This window comes from Diabrotica undecimpunctata, chromosome 6 (genome assembly GCF_040954645.1).
Source record: "Diabrotica undecimpunctata isolate CICGRU chromosome 6, icDiaUnde3, whole genome shotgun sequence".
Lineage (NCBI taxonomy): Eukaryota > Metazoa > Arthropoda > Insecta > Coleoptera > Chrysomelidae > Diabrotica > Diabrotica undecimpunctata.
This window is the reverse complement of record NC_092808.1, coordinates 144698691-144717854: the sequence shown is the minus strand read 5'-3', so window position 1 is coordinate 144717854 and position 19164 is coordinate 144698691. Positions and strand designations below refer to the sequence as shown.

General features: G+C 32.3%; 1 protein-coding gene across 2 annotated transcripts in view; it reads left to right on the top strand.

The window, feature by feature from the left end:
• Hers (Histone gene-specific Epigenetic Repressor in late S phase) overlaps nucleotides 1–18662 on the top strand; it is a 239432-nt gene extending 220770 nt beyond the window's left edge. For both annotated transcript variants that reach the window (XM_072535621.1, XM_072535622.1), the window contains exons 8-11: nucleotides 1368–2764; nucleotides 6790–6952; nucleotides 9635–9803; nucleotides 10653–18662. In XM_072535621.1, the coding sequence (XP_072391722.1) occupies nucleotides 1368–2764; nucleotides 6790–6952; nucleotides 9635–9803; nucleotides 10653–10839 (1916 nt within the window). In that variant the 3' untranslated portion in view covers nucleotides 10840–18662. The remainder of the gene's footprint in view (nucleotides 1–1367; nucleotides 2765–6789; nucleotides 6953–9634; nucleotides 9804–10652) is intronic.
• The last annotated feature ends 502 nt before the right edge of the window (nucleotides 18663–19164 follow it).

The following is a 19164-nucleotide window of genomic DNA, read 5'->3' as shown; positions in this document are numbered from 1 at the left end:
TTTCTAGATATATATCTTAAAATGTTTTGCAACAAGTCATTCCAAAGGCATCAGGTCGGAAAAAATAATATTAATAAAGATGCATTTTGTGGAAAAATATTTTTTGAATGACACTACAGCGGAACTTGTAGGCCCTTAATTTTTCTAAACCATAAGACAATACAAAACAAAACAAAAAAGAACCCAATAATTATAGGGGAATGTACTGATAATATTATTTTCTATAAAACAGTTCATAGAAAAAACAATAGCATACAACGCTCAATTGCATAGGACTTCGTGGACCTCCGAAAGACCTATGACAGTGTCCCAGTCAACAACATGTGGAAAGCAATGGAAGATCACGAAGTAGATAACACCTACATAAATGCCACAAAATCACTTTTCGACGGCAAGGAATGTAGAATAAAAATCGAACAAAACTACTCAGACCGTTTAAAGTCGACCACCCGAAGCCGTTGTCTAGTAAGAGAGGTATTGCTTGTACCGACAATCAATCGGTGAAATTTTCTCCATATCTGGCTACACTCAGTTTAGCCCCCAGACCAATGTAGTTGCCCAGAGTGTGGCAGGTGGAGCCATAAGTGAGAGTTATGAGAACCAGTTATTAAGAATTATCTCCCGTCTAGGTCGCTCGATGTGATCGTTCCGAATAAATGGTGATACCTGTATAACACAACCCTCCATTCCTGAACGTATGCAGAACCATTATGTAGCTTGTTCCAAGAAGAAGAAAACTCAGAAATATTTGATGAGTTGCTATGGCTTATTGATAAAAAAGAAAACCAATCAGTGGGTGATTGCGTAAGCTGTTTTCAAAAATACTCCACTGTGGTATTCTCTCCAAGGAATACTTTGGCAAAAAGGCAAAACTAATCGCTATTTTAAAACCTAGCAAAGCAAATGACCAGATAATTTCATATCTATCGCACAGAATAGCTGACAAGAGTCTTTAAGAAAATACCTGTGGAGCAAGCTGATTTTAGATTCAATCAAAGATGTTATGACCAGGTACTGGCACAATAACTTATATCGAAGTCGGCTCTCAGAATCGTGTCAAAACATACCGTTAATAGTATATCCGTTCCGTATATGGTAGATGTGCTGACATGCTAGAAAAGTAGGGTGAAATTCAGTGTCCAGATTGTGACAGAGGCCACGAATGACAAAACTATACAACATATTACTTCTGAATACCTTCTGCGTCATATCCAGGGTCATGGAATGACTTTCTCGAAGCAATTAACTGGATACGTAGTCTGAACATTAACGTTTAATACATAATATTTTAATGTTATTTGTATTATTTTTATTTCCATGTTAATAAAAAGAAAAAAGACATTAAAGGTTTATTTTTTATCTTTCAGATGCATACCAGAGTAGCTGTCCGTGTCCAATGCAGTCCTGTCCAAAAAACGTACTTACTGGACCTCTTACTGGTAATTGTAAGAGGTCTAATATGTCTTCAATTTCCAAGGACTCAATGCCTTTACCTCCAGTCGCTATAATGCTTCCTCTTGAACCTGCAAGTGCAACGGGTCCACCTAGTCCTGCTCGAGGTTCAGCAGGAATGCCACCTCCGCCGTCGCCAGCTGGAGCTACTTACCAAGCGCCTCCAGTTTCGACGAAACAAGAATCCAGTACGCCGGCAAATCAAGAAGATTGTAAAACGGAGAAGAAACGGAAACCTAGGATCGGCAAAGCGATGGTTAGAGACAATATAGCAGCTAGTATGCAGCAAAATACCATGCTGCTAATGTGCAATCCATCTCAAAACTGTGTAAAACGGGAGATTGAAAGCCCGAAGGATTCAGAAATTGAACAAAAAACAGAAATCTCAGGCAAGGAATTACAACCGTGTGAAATAGACTTACTACAGGATTCGTGTCTCAAAGAAGATGAACCAGTGAAAGAAGAATCTCAGTCACCAATCTCGTTACCATCAAAGGAAGAAACTCCCCCAGAAGAACCAAAGGAAGAACCGCCTAATCCACTTCCTCCAGTTATAAACACAGTGGCAGAAAACGTTAAAGTGAAAAACATGAAACGAAAACTTTCTATGCTTTCCGACAAGGAACCTAGTCCAGAAATCGTAATTCCTCAAAAGAAAAGACAAAAAACCGGTTCTTACAAATCATTGATCAAAAAGGATACAAACGCAGTGAAAATCAACAACGGTAAAATAAAGCTTTTAGGAGAAATGTCGAAACCTCGTCAAAACAGAGCGAAACTCAAGAAATCTCTTAAGAGAATGCACAGTATGGAGAATGAAGCGACAGTGAAACGACGGAAAGTGCCCAAATTGCTCCCAATAAACAATTTCAAATCAAAAGAAGTTAACCCGTTAACTGAAACCAAAGAAAAGAAAACAGTATCGTTAAAAAAAGTCAATTCTAAATGCAGTTCTAAACCAGCAAGCGAGAAAGTGTCCGCGAGAAGTAATGTAGATATAGTTATAGATAATGTGATCAGTGATGCTTGTATAAGGACACAGGAAGAGTGCGTAGGTAAATCGGAAAAGTGTGCGAAATCTCAAACGAACGGTCCGGTGTTAAATAAGAAAAGTACAAATAAAAGTGTGGTGTCTAAAAAACTTAAACTCAATCCTAAGACGACAGAAAACACCAGGCGAAAATCCAAATCTAGTGAAGAAGTAATACCACCTCCTGCGGCCAAGATTGTCAGAAGAGTTTCGACTATACCGAAGTGGTCAAACGGGTGGATGTGGGAAGGAGAACCGTATGAAGCAAAAGTATTTTTAAATGTAAGTTTTATTTACCATTTATTTTTTCCGTATAAGTTTTTATCTTGGATCATTTCAGTATCAACCCCCTTAACAGATTTGTCTTGTATAAGACACTCACGCATGGTCTTCTTGTGGGAAATGAGATGAATACATATAGCATCGTATGAAGAACGTGAGAAAATAATTAATAACTAATACTCATCATTATCATTATCACCATTCAACCAATCGGCTCTACTGCTATATATAGGCCTACCTCAATCTCCTTCCTGCTACTCTTTTCACTCTCCTGATTTGAAGGCTGCCTGATCTTTGAGACCCCAAAAATATGGAAAAAAATTTACTATTCCTATCCACCGGCTTCCCTTTAAAACCATCCCCACTATTGTGCATGGTAGAAAAAAATATAGAAAACCGAAAACAGCTAAAATCCGGTAATCTACTGTATTATAAAGAAAATAAAAATAATAGTAAATTTGAAGTAGGATTTATAATAAATAAAGCTATAAGTAAGCATGTCCAAATTATCAAAGGTATATCAGATCGTGTCGCCTATGTCATACTTAAAATAAGAAGAACATCAATTAAAATTATCCAGGTATATGCCCCCACGACAGTTTATGATGACGAAGATATCGAACTATTTTATGAAGATATATCAAAGGCTATAGAAGAACATAAAAATCATCTTACACTAGTAATCAATGCCAAACTGGGTAGAAAACTAAACAAAGAAGAAACTAAAATAGGAGATTTCGGATATGGTCAATATAAGAATATGTAGAAATCAATAAAACAATAAGCAGAATGATAATAGAAAATAAAAGAAAAGAACAAGAAATAAAAATAGAAGAAGTAATACAGAACAGCAAAAATATGAAATGCTTAAGACCGAAATTAGGTAAGTGTGAAATAAACAAAATAAAAGATGTAAACGGAGTAGAAACAAACATTAAAGATGACATCATAAATATAATCCACCATTTCTACTCAGAATTATATAAAACAAAAAAGGAACTACCAGAAGAAATTAAAAACCAACTTACAGCTAAAATAAAAAATGTCAACTCAGAGCTACAGCCAGAAATAAGCAAATCAGAAATATTGAAGGCATTGAAAGAAATGAAAAACAACAAATCGCGTGGAAACGATGGAATAACTGCAGAGATGGTGGAAAAGTGGTAATTAATACTCTACATTCCTTTTTTAACAAGATATTAAAAGAAAAAAGAATCCCAAACAACTGGAAGGAATCTGTAACCATTATCCTACACAAGAAAGGGGATATAGCAGATATAAAAAAACTACCGTCATATAACACTCCTCAATGTAATGTATAAACTCCTAACAAAAATATTTAACCAATAGATTGACGACAAAATTTGATATATACCAGATGAAAGAACAAGCTGGTTTTAGAAAGGAATTCATCACAAGTGACCATTTACTAAGTATGAAAATACTTAGTAAATGGTCTTGTGAGAGTTGACTTCATGCACCCGAGGATAACCCTTAGAGCTTGGCATTATACTGTATCAAGTTTACGCAAGGTGTTCTTGTTTGATGGCTTTAAGAATATGCTGCCAAAATCAAGACGAGATCTTACCATACCGTAATATACCAGTAATAAAGTAGCAGGGTCACCACACCACCAGGTTTTTCCTATTGCCCTCATTACATTAATACCTTTAATAGACTTGCTTCTTATGTTTTCGATGTGGGGATTCCAGTTAAGGTTTTCAATAAGGGTAACTTCTAAATATTTTATTTCCGTTTTACGAAGGATGATCTACTAGTCCATGATGATTTCTGGGTATATGTAGTTATTACGTGTTTCTGCAAACCATACTACATCGCTCTTGTTTACTGATATAGAGAAGTTATGTTTCCCTAACCATTCATTTATGTCTGCAAGAATTAAATTTGAGCCTGTTGCTACATGGATTGGGTTGTGGTGTTTGTTTAATAGGACTAGATCATCTGCATATGATAATAAAATGCATTCCTCTGGTATTATTTCATAAATTAAATGTATATAGATGTTGAACAGAAGAGGATTGAGTGGTGATCCTTGGGCTAAACTTTCTGTTGTGAAGGCCGGACGTATGAGATTTTCTTCCTTCATCTTCTTTCATCTTTAATATATATTTTTCTGTTATAGAGAAGCTTGAATGTGAGGTTAACCAGGTCTATTGGGAGATTTAAATCTAACATTTTTTTTTTATAAATATCTTGAAGATATGAAAATTTTTATCGAGAAAGAGTTCGTCACAAATACCGATCAACTTTGACCGTTTGTATATTATCAGGAAATTACTGCTCGTAATTTAACTTTTTTTTAAGAAGCTCTTTTTCTGAATTTGAAATTTGAACTCATAGTTTCCGAGATAAATTTGTTTATAAGCCAAAAAATTGTTTACAATTTTAAAAAGTTCCTGATGTCGTTCAAATAATTCAATTTTTCAATTCTGTAAAGTGCGTTGAATAGGTGAAGGGCTCTTTTATATGTAAAAAAATTGGCAAACTTCTAGATGGTTTAGTTTGTGTTGTGCAAGATTTTAAAGAATTTTTTTTTAAATCTAGTTTACACTATTTATATAATTTATTTCCGCATTACAATTCAACGACTCGATACAATCCTCTTTTCAGACTAACTTGTTTTCAAATAAAAATGTCCTCTATATATATAAAATAGCCGTTATTCTGGAATCTCCTCGAATGGACGGTGACCTGTGCTGACCCTTCTCGAATAGGATGGAACGCCAGACAGGTTTTTTTGCGGATCGGAGAACCTACTAGAAAATACTTGTTAGAATAATAAAATGTTTACAGGTTAAATATGAGTCATATTTATCGTAACACTAGATTGCAAAATTATTATGCAAAATCTATTGAATTGATTTTAATGAAATGTGGTAGATGGTTTTATTATACTATAAGGATTTTCTAGGTGAACTACGAAGGTAATAAGTGCAATCAAACTGTTTGAAAAACATTAAATAAGAACGCACAATCTCAATTTTATTTCCTTACGACTTCGCTCCAAAATAAATCGTTTAAAAGTTAGAAGCAAGGAAAGTACAAGAAAAAAAACTATGTTTTTAATCATTTTTAAATATCTTAATTTTTATTAATATTCCCGACCTATTTGAGAGGAAGGATAAATCAATTAATATTATTGACGATATCAAACAACTTTTTCTGCAAAGATCAGAATGCGACCTCTCACATCCACCTCAAAACAGTCTATATCACTAAATGATCCCAGTCCTTTGGAATCGTACCTCGTGTAAGGATTTATTAACCAATTCGCTTACTGATTTAAGTAGAATTTATCTTCCTGTTTTTATTCCTTCAATAACGAGTCCATTATCACGTCATTTTTTGGTGACTGTCCGTAATTTTAGACAAGGTCATCTCAGTAGTCATATGTCAGATATCACTTTGAACATTTCCGACAAATCTGAATGAGCAGGAGGACCAGGAGCCATTCTGTCCCTGTCATTGTCGATGATGTAGCCTCCAGAATAATAACTATTTTAAACCTAAATGTTCCTTTCCTAAATATCCTTTTGTCTGGTGTCTTTTATTTGTATAATTTGATGTGAATGTTTATGACATTCTTGGATGTGCTGACTACCCTACTATTTTCGATAAAGTAAGTCTCCAGTCGTCTCCATATCCACATTTAGAAAACGTCTATACGTCGTCTATCTGATTCTTTGACTGTCCATGCATAGTAAAATATGGAAAAGACCAGAGTTGAAACGAGTCTCTTCTTGTTTGTCATAGTAATGTGACGATCACGCCACACTCCGTTTAGTTCAGTCATTGCTGCTCTTGCTAGTTGAATGTGTCTTCGAATTTCGTATTCACGTTCTTTCAGTTCTTTTTTCAATTCAATTTTCCTTTCACTACAAAAGCGTTTTCTTGCTTATTTTAGATGCCCCTGAAGATGGAAAAAAGATAAGAAAGTGCCAAGCGTTCAGTTAGATCTATATTTTCAATTCACACTGCAATCTAAGTAAATTTTTATGTTTCAGAGCGACGAATTGACTGTCTACAGAACGTGCTATCCAGCAATGAGGCACAGAGGAGGTGATAAAATCGTTCCTAGGGACTGCGTTCTTCTTAAAGCAGGACCACGTAAAAATGATCTACCGTTTGTGGCCAAAATTGCTTCTTTATGGGAGAATCCAGAAGACGGTAAGTAATATCGTGCTTATTTTTTTTATGCAATATTCATGCATATAAAATTATTTGATATTAAATATGCATCAGCTACAATGGCAGATTTTCATAATCTATCACAAATAAAGCTTTTGCGGTTTCTCCTTCTCACTCTCTTATATTGTAAGACTGTTATTTCAATTGATATCTGAATGCTTCTTAATTCTCCCGCTTACTAGATGGCTATTTATCTGATTACTTTAGGTTTTTATATAAATAAAATCTTTTAAAAGTTAATTCTTTATCCAAAATTAAGATTAATATTGGGGGTCATATATTAAGACTTACTATTAACATCTTACCATGGGCTATTCGCTCCGTGCGTAACCATGGTAGGGGTACGTATTTAATTGTGCTAATAATAACAAAAATAGTAAGTGTAGTTTTTATAGGTTTCCAAAAATTACATATAAATTAGAGAAAAGAAGAAGATGGATTCGTGCTATTAATATGAAAAAGTAAATATCAGCTAACTTCATTTTTATGGCAGTTGAAATAGGTATATATATCAAGCAGTTGTTTTTTATTTTTTAGTATTAACTCAACAAATTTTGACACACTCTTCGTTATTGACCAAAATAAATTTGTTATATATTTCTTAATAAATCCGTTGAAATAGGTATATAATTTGAATAAATTAAATTCTTACTTAAAAATTCTAAAAAAAATTTTAACACATTCTTTGCAATAATCTTTTACAATAATTTTGTCTACATCCACCATACATACACCATATATTTCATTAACTGTTGAATATCTTTCTCAGTCTGAGTTTTTTGGCTTCAATTATTAACTTTTTAAGAGGCGATTCATCAACTAATTTAGTCTAACTGGCATTGCTGAACTGCAAGATTCTTTTTTGGAGGATACATTGCCTTAAATGACTTTCCTTTTTCATATTTTTCTTTGGCAAATTGTCGTACACTAGGCGTTCCCCAGCTGCTCAAAATCTGTCTTGGCTAGACTATCTTCACTATTGACATAGTAAGTTAAACCAAAAATGCATATTTCGCTTTTGTTATAAACACAGGTACAACATGTCTTAATCACTAGGCGAGTATCATCAAGCTAGAATAAGAAATTGGAATGATTTTTATATGATTTTTTTACTTTTATGAATATATTTTTTAAAAATTTTAATAATACCTATACCTTTAATAATGTTTCATAAGGCTTCAAGCTAACTAAAGCTTGCCTGGTGACTTGAGCTTTTATTTCATAACTTTTACTTTTTTTTTATTTTTCACTACATGCTCTTCCACGTGACAAACATGATTTGCCAGAACTAGATTTTTCCCTTTCTTTTCCGTTTGGGGTTGAAAAGATATGAATTATGATGAACTTTTAGAAACCCATTTCTTAATAATACATTTATTTCATATATAAACTAGAAAAATATAATTAAAAAAACTTAATTGTCAATATCGTATGTATTTATCGTGTGTTTAACTTTAAATTGGGAGGTCCAAAACTGTCAGTTGAAGGCAGTAGGTGTCGCGTCAGTCACACACGAAGCGAATAAGGCATGATTATAAGAAACTGTTGCAACTCTTAGAGCTTCTAGAATTTTTAAACGGCTGTGAAATTGACAATATCTGCCCGTCGGGTCGTCCAAAATTATAAAATTTTCGACGGTCTAAGCGTAAATTTGTATCTTGCGCATGCATGAGTCATAGCCCTTTAGATAATCCACTACCCTACACATAATTCAACAAGTAAGGCTGGTTAATCAGTGGAAACGTTAGTCAATTGAATCAAAAAAATAGAAATTTGTTAAATGCTATGTCAAAATGATGATTGGAAGACAAAAAAGATATGCATAAAAAGATCCAATACCCCTTGTAAACGAGTCGTTTATGCCTGCATATAAAACCCGTATTTACGCTAAATGATTGGGTACATTCCACTAATTAAATATCCTGAAAATTATCACTAAAAAGACAATCTTTTTGAAGATATTTAAATTAAACCGATTTTAGGATGCCATCTTTAAGGGGCTCTAGCGCCCTTATGAAATATTTTTCGGTAAGGCGATTTACGTCAAATGGACATAACATCAGTTCCATAAGAAGAGTTCAGTTCTTCTTAAAATATCTTTTGTTCGTGGACACCATGTATAGAAGTAATATTTATTAACAAAATAGGCTTAACACGTTAACTGCCACTAGAAGCAACTGTGCATCTCATACACTGAACTTACTGACCTCGCCCACCGATAACTAACTAGTAATTAACACTTAGTGCATTCGTATAGTGAATGCAACGTATAAAATAAACAAGTTACACAGGTTACTGTTATCCAAATGGTAATCCAAACATTATTTGTGACCACGAGATGCGTACGTGTTTCCCAATTTAGATAGTTCTAAAAAACAATAAAAATGTAAGATTTGGTACTCAAACTGAGGAAAATCTATTTAAAATGCATAAACTAATACTTTACCTTTTTAATATTTTGGTCTACTCCAGTTTTTTTGATGTGTATTTTGAACATTTAACGTGTTAACCAAACTTTACATTGATAATGTCAAACCATAAATGCCATGTCATTAAAGATGGTGATTAGAATACTACTAACCGTATAAATAAGTGATGGATGGTCTTCTTAAGTTCTGCTTGTTTTCGATGGCTCAATATAATAATTGCACTATTTTTTAGGTGAGATGATGATGTCACTTTTATGGTATTATCGACCAGAACATACGGAGCAAGGTAGGCTACCAGCAGATCGACCAGACGAAGTATTCGCTTCAAGGCACAAGGATTCGAATAGCGTGGCGTGCATTGATGACAAGTGTTATGTTCTGACTTTTAACGAGTACTGCAGGTAAGTTATGTTCAATAAAATCTAATTAAAAACGGTTCTTTGAATTTCTGTGTGATTTCTGTAAATATTCGACTCTGTACGTGGAGAAACCTTTTTAATTGTGAATTTCTTCGTTCCTCGTCTGTTAGTCTTTCAGAACTTTGATAACCTGATGTAATTCTGTAGGATGTAGATGTATCTCTAGGTATCGTTTACTGGCACAAAAGTGACCTAATCTCGAGTTAATTAGGGCTTAAATTTTTGTCAAAGAGTGGGAGTGTCAGTCCTTACGCAAGATTAGCCCTAAATAAGAGATAAACACAGAGAACCGTTTCGAATCAAAGTGGCTTCAATAGAAAGCGAGACATTTGTCGCGAAAAAGGAACAGCGTGTATGCGACTTAAGCAAGTTCTAGGAAGCCAAGGGTCTGGATAAGACAAGGGTGTAGCAAAAAAGTTTGTAATTAAATAGTTATAAGATACATTGAACATGCTTCTACATAAGAGTCAGATTCCTCTGCATATGGTTGTATGTATGATCAGAAATTTTGCTAGTGATCGCAATGGTGATCCTATGTTACATATTGGTCGCAATGGAATCCCAGTTGGTTAGGCCGTAACGACTGCGCAATTTGATACTTTCATTATTAGTATTTTAATTAAATGTATCGTTTCAAAAACAACAAAACAAGACGACAACAAGAACAAAATATGACTGAAATGTCAGATGTTTATAGTTCAGATTTCTTTCCTAGGTGGCGTAGTTACACTACCGGACAAACAGTGTGACTTTTCGTCCTAGCCTTTTATATAGATATATGTTGGTACTTATTTCGTATTTAAAGATAAGTTATTTGTGTTTATGTTTCAGATACCGCAAGACGTACAAACGCATCGAGGCGGGAATAGAAGAAGTCCTACCATGCATTCCCAACCCGGAACCATATCCAAGATCTCACAGGCAACCTCCCATGACTCTAGTATCTCCCGAGATGGTATTCTTTTGCCGACGAGTGTACGACTTTAGGCAAAAGCGTATTATGAAAAATCCTACTTAAGTCCTTTATTATTTTTCCTGTTAGAATTGTTGATGATTTTCTATTTTTATTTTTTGTTATTTGTGTTTGTAATCGGGATGCCAGGAGACGTCCCAAACTTTATTTATTGTTCAAATAATCAAAAACAAAAGACTACAGGGTTCTGAGGGATATGAACATTTTACGTTGACTTTTATCTGAAGTTTCTTTGAGAAATCAGAGCCCGAAACACATATTTATTGTCTAAATTTGATACCTACTTATACATATTGTTGCAAAAAGGGAACATTTGTATAAATAAATTATGAATAATGTTGTATAGAGTATAGAGATTATATATTTAACATATTTATAAATAGTCAATAGTCTACGCAGGTATAAATGGTGTGTGCTTTCATAGTAGTAGTTGTTTTTTTCAGTGTCGTATTCTACATATTTTATAATTGTCAGTATAGACGTTTGCTTAAGACTATTACACACGGTACGGTTGATTTTGATAAAGAAATTTGATTGGTACCCAATCACGGCTAACGTTCCTTTACGGGACCAGTGTTTTATATGACATTGTTAACTTTTTCGACAAAACTACATGGAGTTAGAAGTGGTACAGAACAAAAAATATTTTTTGCAATTGTGATTAAACGATTTTGTAAACTAAGGTCCAAAATTCACCATTTTTGTTGATAAAAGATCTTAATTAAGTATACAAATGCTTGAAGAATAGTCATTTTTTGCTGCTAGTTTAAACAGAACCCAATATATTTGACACCTTCAGACTAAGAAAACCTAATTTATCTGCAGTTAATAAACCAATTATAAAATTATCTCGTACACTGTCAATAAAAAACCGAAAGAAATATAAAATTATTGGAAGGACCTACATATAGTATACATAAATAGGTTTTGTCACGTTCTTAACACAAAACCCTCAACAACACTTTCTTATTGAATTATTACTGATCAATGATCTTCACAATTTCCGTATTTCGCTAAAATACAAAATATTACAATTTATCAATTGCCCATGTTTTAGTCGAATTGATTAAGAAACTACGTTTACCATTCCATTAAATTTTCTAGTTAAAAACATTGCGTTAGTGGTAGTTTTGTTTCTTCGGAAGACTTGCTATCCATCCTTTTTTTTTAAACAGATACAGGCCCCATGTGTGTTTTCAACTTTTTTATCTAATACAAGCCATCATACTTGTACGAGCCTTGAACTGAATTCCATAATATTATAACTACATTAAATTTGGTAGATCAACTATGATAGTAATCATAAAGTAATCCAAAAAATATTGCACTGGGTGGGGGCAGGGGTGAGCTGAAAGAAGTAAAAGCTCTCTTCCATTAGATATTCAATTAAAAACCTGTATCAGTAAAAGGCACCATGGGTACGGCCTCATTTGACATAAAACGTGACATTTGATGTAAAACGTGACATCTGACATAAAACGTGTCAATACGAATATGTTTTATGTCAAATTTCACGTTTTATGTCAAATATCAGATATATTATTATGTTATTTAATAATGTTTTATTAAACTACAAGGTTAAAGGAATTTTATTGTTTCATATGGTCAATGGACTCCCAAATATAAGAAAACCACACAGTGCTACTATTTAAAGGGGTGCGTTTTTGTGTAAGGGGTGAATTAGTCACTATGCAGAGGGTGCATTTGGGTGAATTCTATGCACGTTTCGTACATATATACTTACAGAAAAGTTATTCAAAATTAAATTTCCAATTGAAATTCATCTTTTAAAGTGAAAAATATGTTTTTTGACAAAATATATTCAAAAAACGAAGCAAAAAATCACGAAAACACGCAATTTTTCTTTTTTGCATCATAACTTTTTTACATTAGGGTATAGTTACAGGTATTGCTTCACAGAAAAAAAACTTGTATCCTTTCTCTTCAAAATGACGTTTGATACAAGTTTCTACAATCACCTCATTTTTTTGGCAATTTTCCCTATTTTTTCACTAATACTGTTCTATAACTATTTTCTACGTATCTTTAGGTAGATGTAATGGTACATTTAATAGAAAAAACTAACTTACCTTTAAAATGGTCTGTAGACAAGGTTCTAGGACTATTTTTAAGCAAGATACGGTTCTTCAAAGTGTTCTACTTTTAATGATTTTTGCTTTTACGGCTATTTTTTAAATATTTCATATTTTTTTTCTTGTACTTTTAGGAATATGCATTACCAATAAAAAAGAAAGCTTATTTACTGTACTTTAAAATAGTCTATTGTAAAATATTCTAGGACTAACGGTAATCTAGATTTTTACTAACTTTGACGGATATTTTTTTAATTTCTAGTAATAAGTTCTTGAATCCTAAAGGCTTCTATCAAACGTCATTTTGAAGAGAAAGGATGAAAGTTTTTTTTTTCTGTGAAGCAATGCCTATACCTGTATCCCCCTGGAAAAAAGTTATGGAGCAAAAAAGAAAACTGTGGAAAGTGTTTTTGTGTATTTTTGCCAAAAAAAATATTTTTGACTTTAAAAGGTGGCACTTTGATAGGAAATTTAATTTTGAACAGCTTTTCTGTACATGCATATTTTCGAAAAGTCCATACGAGTAGAGTTCACCCAAATGCACCTTAGTGCATAGAGACTAATTCAACCCTTTCTCAAAAACGTACCCTTTTTGGGAAGTTCCTTTCTAAAGTACATAATCAATAGCCTATTAAAACAGTTAGATTTAAGCCCAAAAAATCTTCAAACAGCTCTGTCGTTCATGTGACATGTATGCATTTCCAGCAGTATTTTACTTAATAATCAGTCCTCATTTAATGCATTAATTAATGTTTCAAAGGTTTTCTTTAGTTTTCTCTAATATTTTCTTAATTTTGTGTTTGATTGCATTTTAGAGTATTACGTAGCATTAGATCGTACAATCATCGTCAATCAGTTCAAGAGTAATTTGAAAAGTAAATGTATTATTTGAATATATAACGATACACTTTTAGGTTATGTTAGGTTAGTGATACAATACTTATTTGGTTACCAATATGAAGCGACAAGTAAGTCAAATGAAATAGAAACATTACAAAATACATAAAAAACGATGAACTCATTTTGGGTTATATCGTTTGTATAATTGTAAAAAAATCACAAAATTAAATCTTTATAAGTAAAGAAATTTGAAGATGATGCTTTGGTTAATAGGAAAAAGGAGAATAAGACTGAGATAAAGCAAACAGCGGCAGCTGTATACTATCAATATGATTTTAAACACCATCTACAAATTTTTTACTTATAATAGAATGTATAACGAAGAATCCCCTCATAAATTAACAAGTATTCACAAATATCCCCTCTGTAATTTTGTCGAAAATGTTTTAATGCACCTTTTATTTCTTTTTTATGAGTATATTGGACCGTTTTTTGGGTTTTATACGTATGGAAATTTTTATTTTCGATTGTATTCTCGTATATTTTCCAATTTTTATTCGGGAGTTTATAATCATTTTTAATTGCTGTAGACAAGTTGTAAAAAACAGTAACACTTTATATTCTTCACCAGGAATATGGTGTTTTAATTGAATTTTTATAAATAAAATTGCTTTATGTGTGTTTAAAACGGAATGCATGCAGAGAAAAATATATATTCAATCTGTTTTGATATATACACATATTTTTCTATACTACTAACCCTATTTTGCTTATATTGTCTTAAAATTGCAACAGTTTAAGACAAGTTTGTTCTTTATTATTTCCCATTGTGTAGTACAAGTCAAGATATAGTTCGACTTCTAAATCTTTTTACAACTATAAACCTGTCCTTTTTACATTTTGTTGTCCAAATCTATAGTTATAAAAATATAAAAAGTCAATGCCATAAAAACTACTACATCTTGTCCTGCACTATATCAAAATTCATGTACATACATTCCAATCTCTGTTTATATCCCGTAGAAATTGTTCTTTCTACATATAAAATAATTATAATATTGATTGAAAATAGTTATATAATTGAGAACTTAATAATTCAAGAGTGAATTCAAGCTTTTAGTTTTTTTAAACATTGATTTTTATTCATGGTATCTAATAAAACCTTTGTGTTTAAACCTTTTTTTTTGTTGTTTTGTTTTTTTTGTGACTTTTATTAAAGCGAGGTTTTATTTCTACCAGCTATTTATCCACTAATATTGTTAAATTTCTTATGTATTGTTTTGTAGTCGGTTTATTTATTGTCCTATCTACCGCAGATTTAGTTAGTATGCAATTTAAGTCTGTTTTTAGTTAGTTTGTCGTTAGAAATCTCATAAAAGGATTACACAAATAGTGTCCCCAGTTTTTTCAGTAACTTTTGCAAAACTCTTTGGCTTACATTTATGTACCTTTTAGGAGGTGATAATCGTATAATTTGTAGTAGCATGTTATATCGGAATTGCAGTTTGGTATGTTATATCGGAATTTCTTTAACTTTTATGAGGCCAGGTTTACATTCAGGAATTGTTTAGTTCGTATACATCAATGAAAGTTGAAAAAAATAGTCAAGTGTTACAATAGTACATTTTCTGATCAATTTTCGTTTGTATGATTCGGCTTCAAGTTACCGAGATATCATCAATTAAAAAATAGCTTTAAAGTTTCAACGTACCAGCCTCTCCCCATGGGGAGAACATAAAAATTGAAAGCAAACTGGATTAAAACTGAACGGAGTTATACAGAATCCTTTGTTCTAGCTATAGACATAGTACCTAGACTGTACGCTGCAATCTAAAACCGTTCCCCCAGTGCGACAGAGAAAACGGATGCGAGCAGTCCTTGCATCTCTTTCTAATGGGCGGGGTTTATCGACCACGTGACCTTCCCACTACCAAGCAATCGCTAAACAGAAGTGGGCTAGCAACTTAAATATAATATAAATCTTTGACGTAACAGAGAGAAGTAGCGACGTGGTATTGTCTTTGCTTTCGGATCTGAATAATCGGGGTTTGATTCTTAAGTTCCCTGATTATTATTATGTGTTTTTTATTGGCGTTTGTCTGCTTCATGGTTTAGATTGCGTCTTTCAGTTAGACCGTGTCTAATGCGTTTGTGAGATGTGATTTTTTTTATGTTATTTGTACCTCTTCACTAGTTATAACTTCGTCATTGTCAAAATCTACGCTACTTTGGTGTTGTTCTTCGGTGTATACATCGGTGTCATTGTACAGATTATTGAAGTGTTCTTTCCATGTTTCATGCTTTAAATGTTTGCTTTCTTATTAATATAGTTAAAAACATTTCACTATAAATTGCTCTTTTGATATTTTGTATAATGAAGAAAAAAAAACATATTTCACTAGCGGAAATGAATTCTAAATTATTTGAAAAATATATACCAAACAACATTTCAAATCTTTCTTAGAAGTATATCTTGCATGAGCCTGATCGTTTAACTATTCTTTATATAGTGATAGGAATCTAGATTTCACAATTTTCGTATTTAAATGCTATCGATTAATTGTCTTTCCGAACACACTGCATTCATGATTTATTTAGTCGATAATGACAGCATTCTCAAAAACAGTTACATCTTAAATGTCTCCAGATGCTTTATACTATAATCTTAGTAGGTTGCTGCTTTTATTTTCTAATACGGATGTAAATATACCTAACACTCTAAAATTGAATTTAGTGTTGGTTGGACGGTTCTCAGTAGTAGGAACATATTTGATGCTAAAAATTAAAAAAGAATGCACTTCATGCTAATTCTACAGTTTTTGAGTTATATTTTTGAGTATTTATTGTAACAGACGACGTCACACCTGACACAACGTTTTCTTTTCCAAAAAATCCGTAATTTTACATTAAAATCTTGCATTTTTTTTAATTAGTCAGATTTGTATAGTAAATATATCGTTTTATCATTAGTGAGTTTCTGGAAACGCCATAAGCGTTTTCTTCTTGGTCTTCCTATTGGGAACGGTCTCTTGCCGTCTATTTATACTTCTAGCTCTGTTCCATAGAGTTTTGATTATTCCTAGAGGTATCTCTCTTGCATACAGTAAATGGATAACGTCTTTTAATTTGACCCGGTCAAATGCCTTTATAAGGTCCACGAAACATAGATAAGCGTTTTCAAAATATATAATTATAACTGACTATTTTTCAACTTAAATTGATTCTTTTAGCTTCCATGTTTCATTTAATAACTGATGCAGAGTCTAATCTTTAATTCATTACTACGCTACTATCTAATATGCAATATCACGTACCTACTGCATGGGTTTGTTCCCAAACTTTGATTGCATTCATGGTCGTGTTTTATAGATTATTTCCGCTCTTTAGAGTAACTTCCATAAGTAATAAGGTCCTGTGGGCATTAGAAAGCCATATTGCTAAGTATTTGTTGTATCAGAGGACCCCACACCTGACGCCATTATGTGAAAAGGAATAATTTTCTATAAAAGAATATTTTCTACAGAAATCAATGGATTGTTTAAACGAGACCAACTCTATTGCTTTTTGTATTTCATAACTTGTTCTTTTCCAAGAAATCCGTAATTTAACATTATAATCTTGCAATAGTTTTAATTAGACTGATTTCTATAGTAAATTTTGTATCTTTGTATCATAAATGAGTTTCTGGGAATACCATAAGCGTTTTCAAAATTTATACTGACTCTTTTTAAACTTTAAGTGATCTTTGAGCTTCCGTGTTTCATTTAATATTAATAACTTGTGTAGAGTCGTATAGTACTTTAATTCATTACTAAGCTACTATCTAGTATTCAATCTCACGTAAATACTGCATGGGTTTGTTACCAAACTTTGATTGCTTTCGTGATCGTGTTTGTGATTCAGTTTTCCAGGTAATTTCCGCTCTTTAGATGACTTCCACAAGTAATAAGGCCCTGTGGGCAATAGAAAGTTTGTAGTAAGTTTTAGCTATTGAATTTTATTGGTTATATAATGTGAGGAAAATGTACGGAACCCTTAAATTATTTCAGAAGCGGCTAACAACATAAAGATAAAATGTTACATTATACATTATACATGTATAGCATGACCGATCTGTATATCGTATTTTTTTGTTGCTTGACCTTTCCATTTTTATAGTAATATGAAGATATTTGTTTTTTTTAAACTTACATGGAAAAAATTAAGAATTACTTAGATACCTACTATAATAATCATAAATTAAACAGTTTGATCCATAAAACCAATTATCCTATATTATTTGAAAAACGAATGATATGACAATAGCACAAATACCATATATAGATCAGACAGATTACACAAGCCCCATAAAATAATTATCTTGTTAACTGTTTCTGAAATAATTCGAGCAGTCCATATATTTAGCTCAAATTGTATGAGTTGTATGCAGTGATTCATCGACATGAATCGTTATTAGTGACAATAATTGTTGAAGAGTGGATATCATATTTTTGCACCCGTTTAAAACACTATTAGTATCCTAATAATCATATATACATGTATTCGAAAGTTATTTAAAGGAAGAAGTTTGTTCAGCAACCGAACCCTGTGTTATACTCTATCTAATCGAATATGTTTTGCGATAGTGCACATTTCCATCGAATGGATAAAGAAAATAAATTAAATTTTGGTAGTTAAGAAATTGTTACTTGTAGTATTTGGACAATGTGGTCGCGATAAATGAACTGGACATGTGCTCTCTCTCGAATAAATTCAGTGTTAATCCAATTTTTTACTGTTTTCTGTCACCTTTAATTTAAAGCGAAAATAACTAGAAAGTTCCCCAGTTTAACAATAGCAGAATTAATCTAAATCTTTCATATTAATTTGAACAAACTTGTTGTTTTAGTATTTTATTAAAATCTAAAGACAAATATATAGTTTTTTTGTATCCTATTTGTATCTTTTATTTACAACTGAGAAAATCCAAGCCAAAAGAGGATGGGAGGCGTTAAATGGAGGAATTTCGGAACCATAAAAGATAAACTTGAATTGTGCGTTGCGCTTGATATGGCTACTGTTAATACACTGTTTCAAAATAGAGTAAGGCAACGTATATAGGATATAATAAGTGTCCCAAAATTTACGCAAGATTTGACTAGAAAATACCCAAATGATAAAATACATGCCAGAAATCAGAGTAATATTACTACATAGAATTATAAATTTAGCCTGGAAAAACATCCGTATTCCTAAAAACTGGCCACTTGCAAATATCCTCCCAATATACAAGCAAGGAGATAGAAAGAACTGCTCAAATTACAGAAGCAAATCTATTCTGAGTAGTATACAAAGTATACGAGATAATTCTAGAAAAAGATTAAGAAATAAGTTGAAAAAACGCTGTAGAGAACTTCTTGTTTGTCAATATTTCTTGAATTTAGTACAAAATTATTAA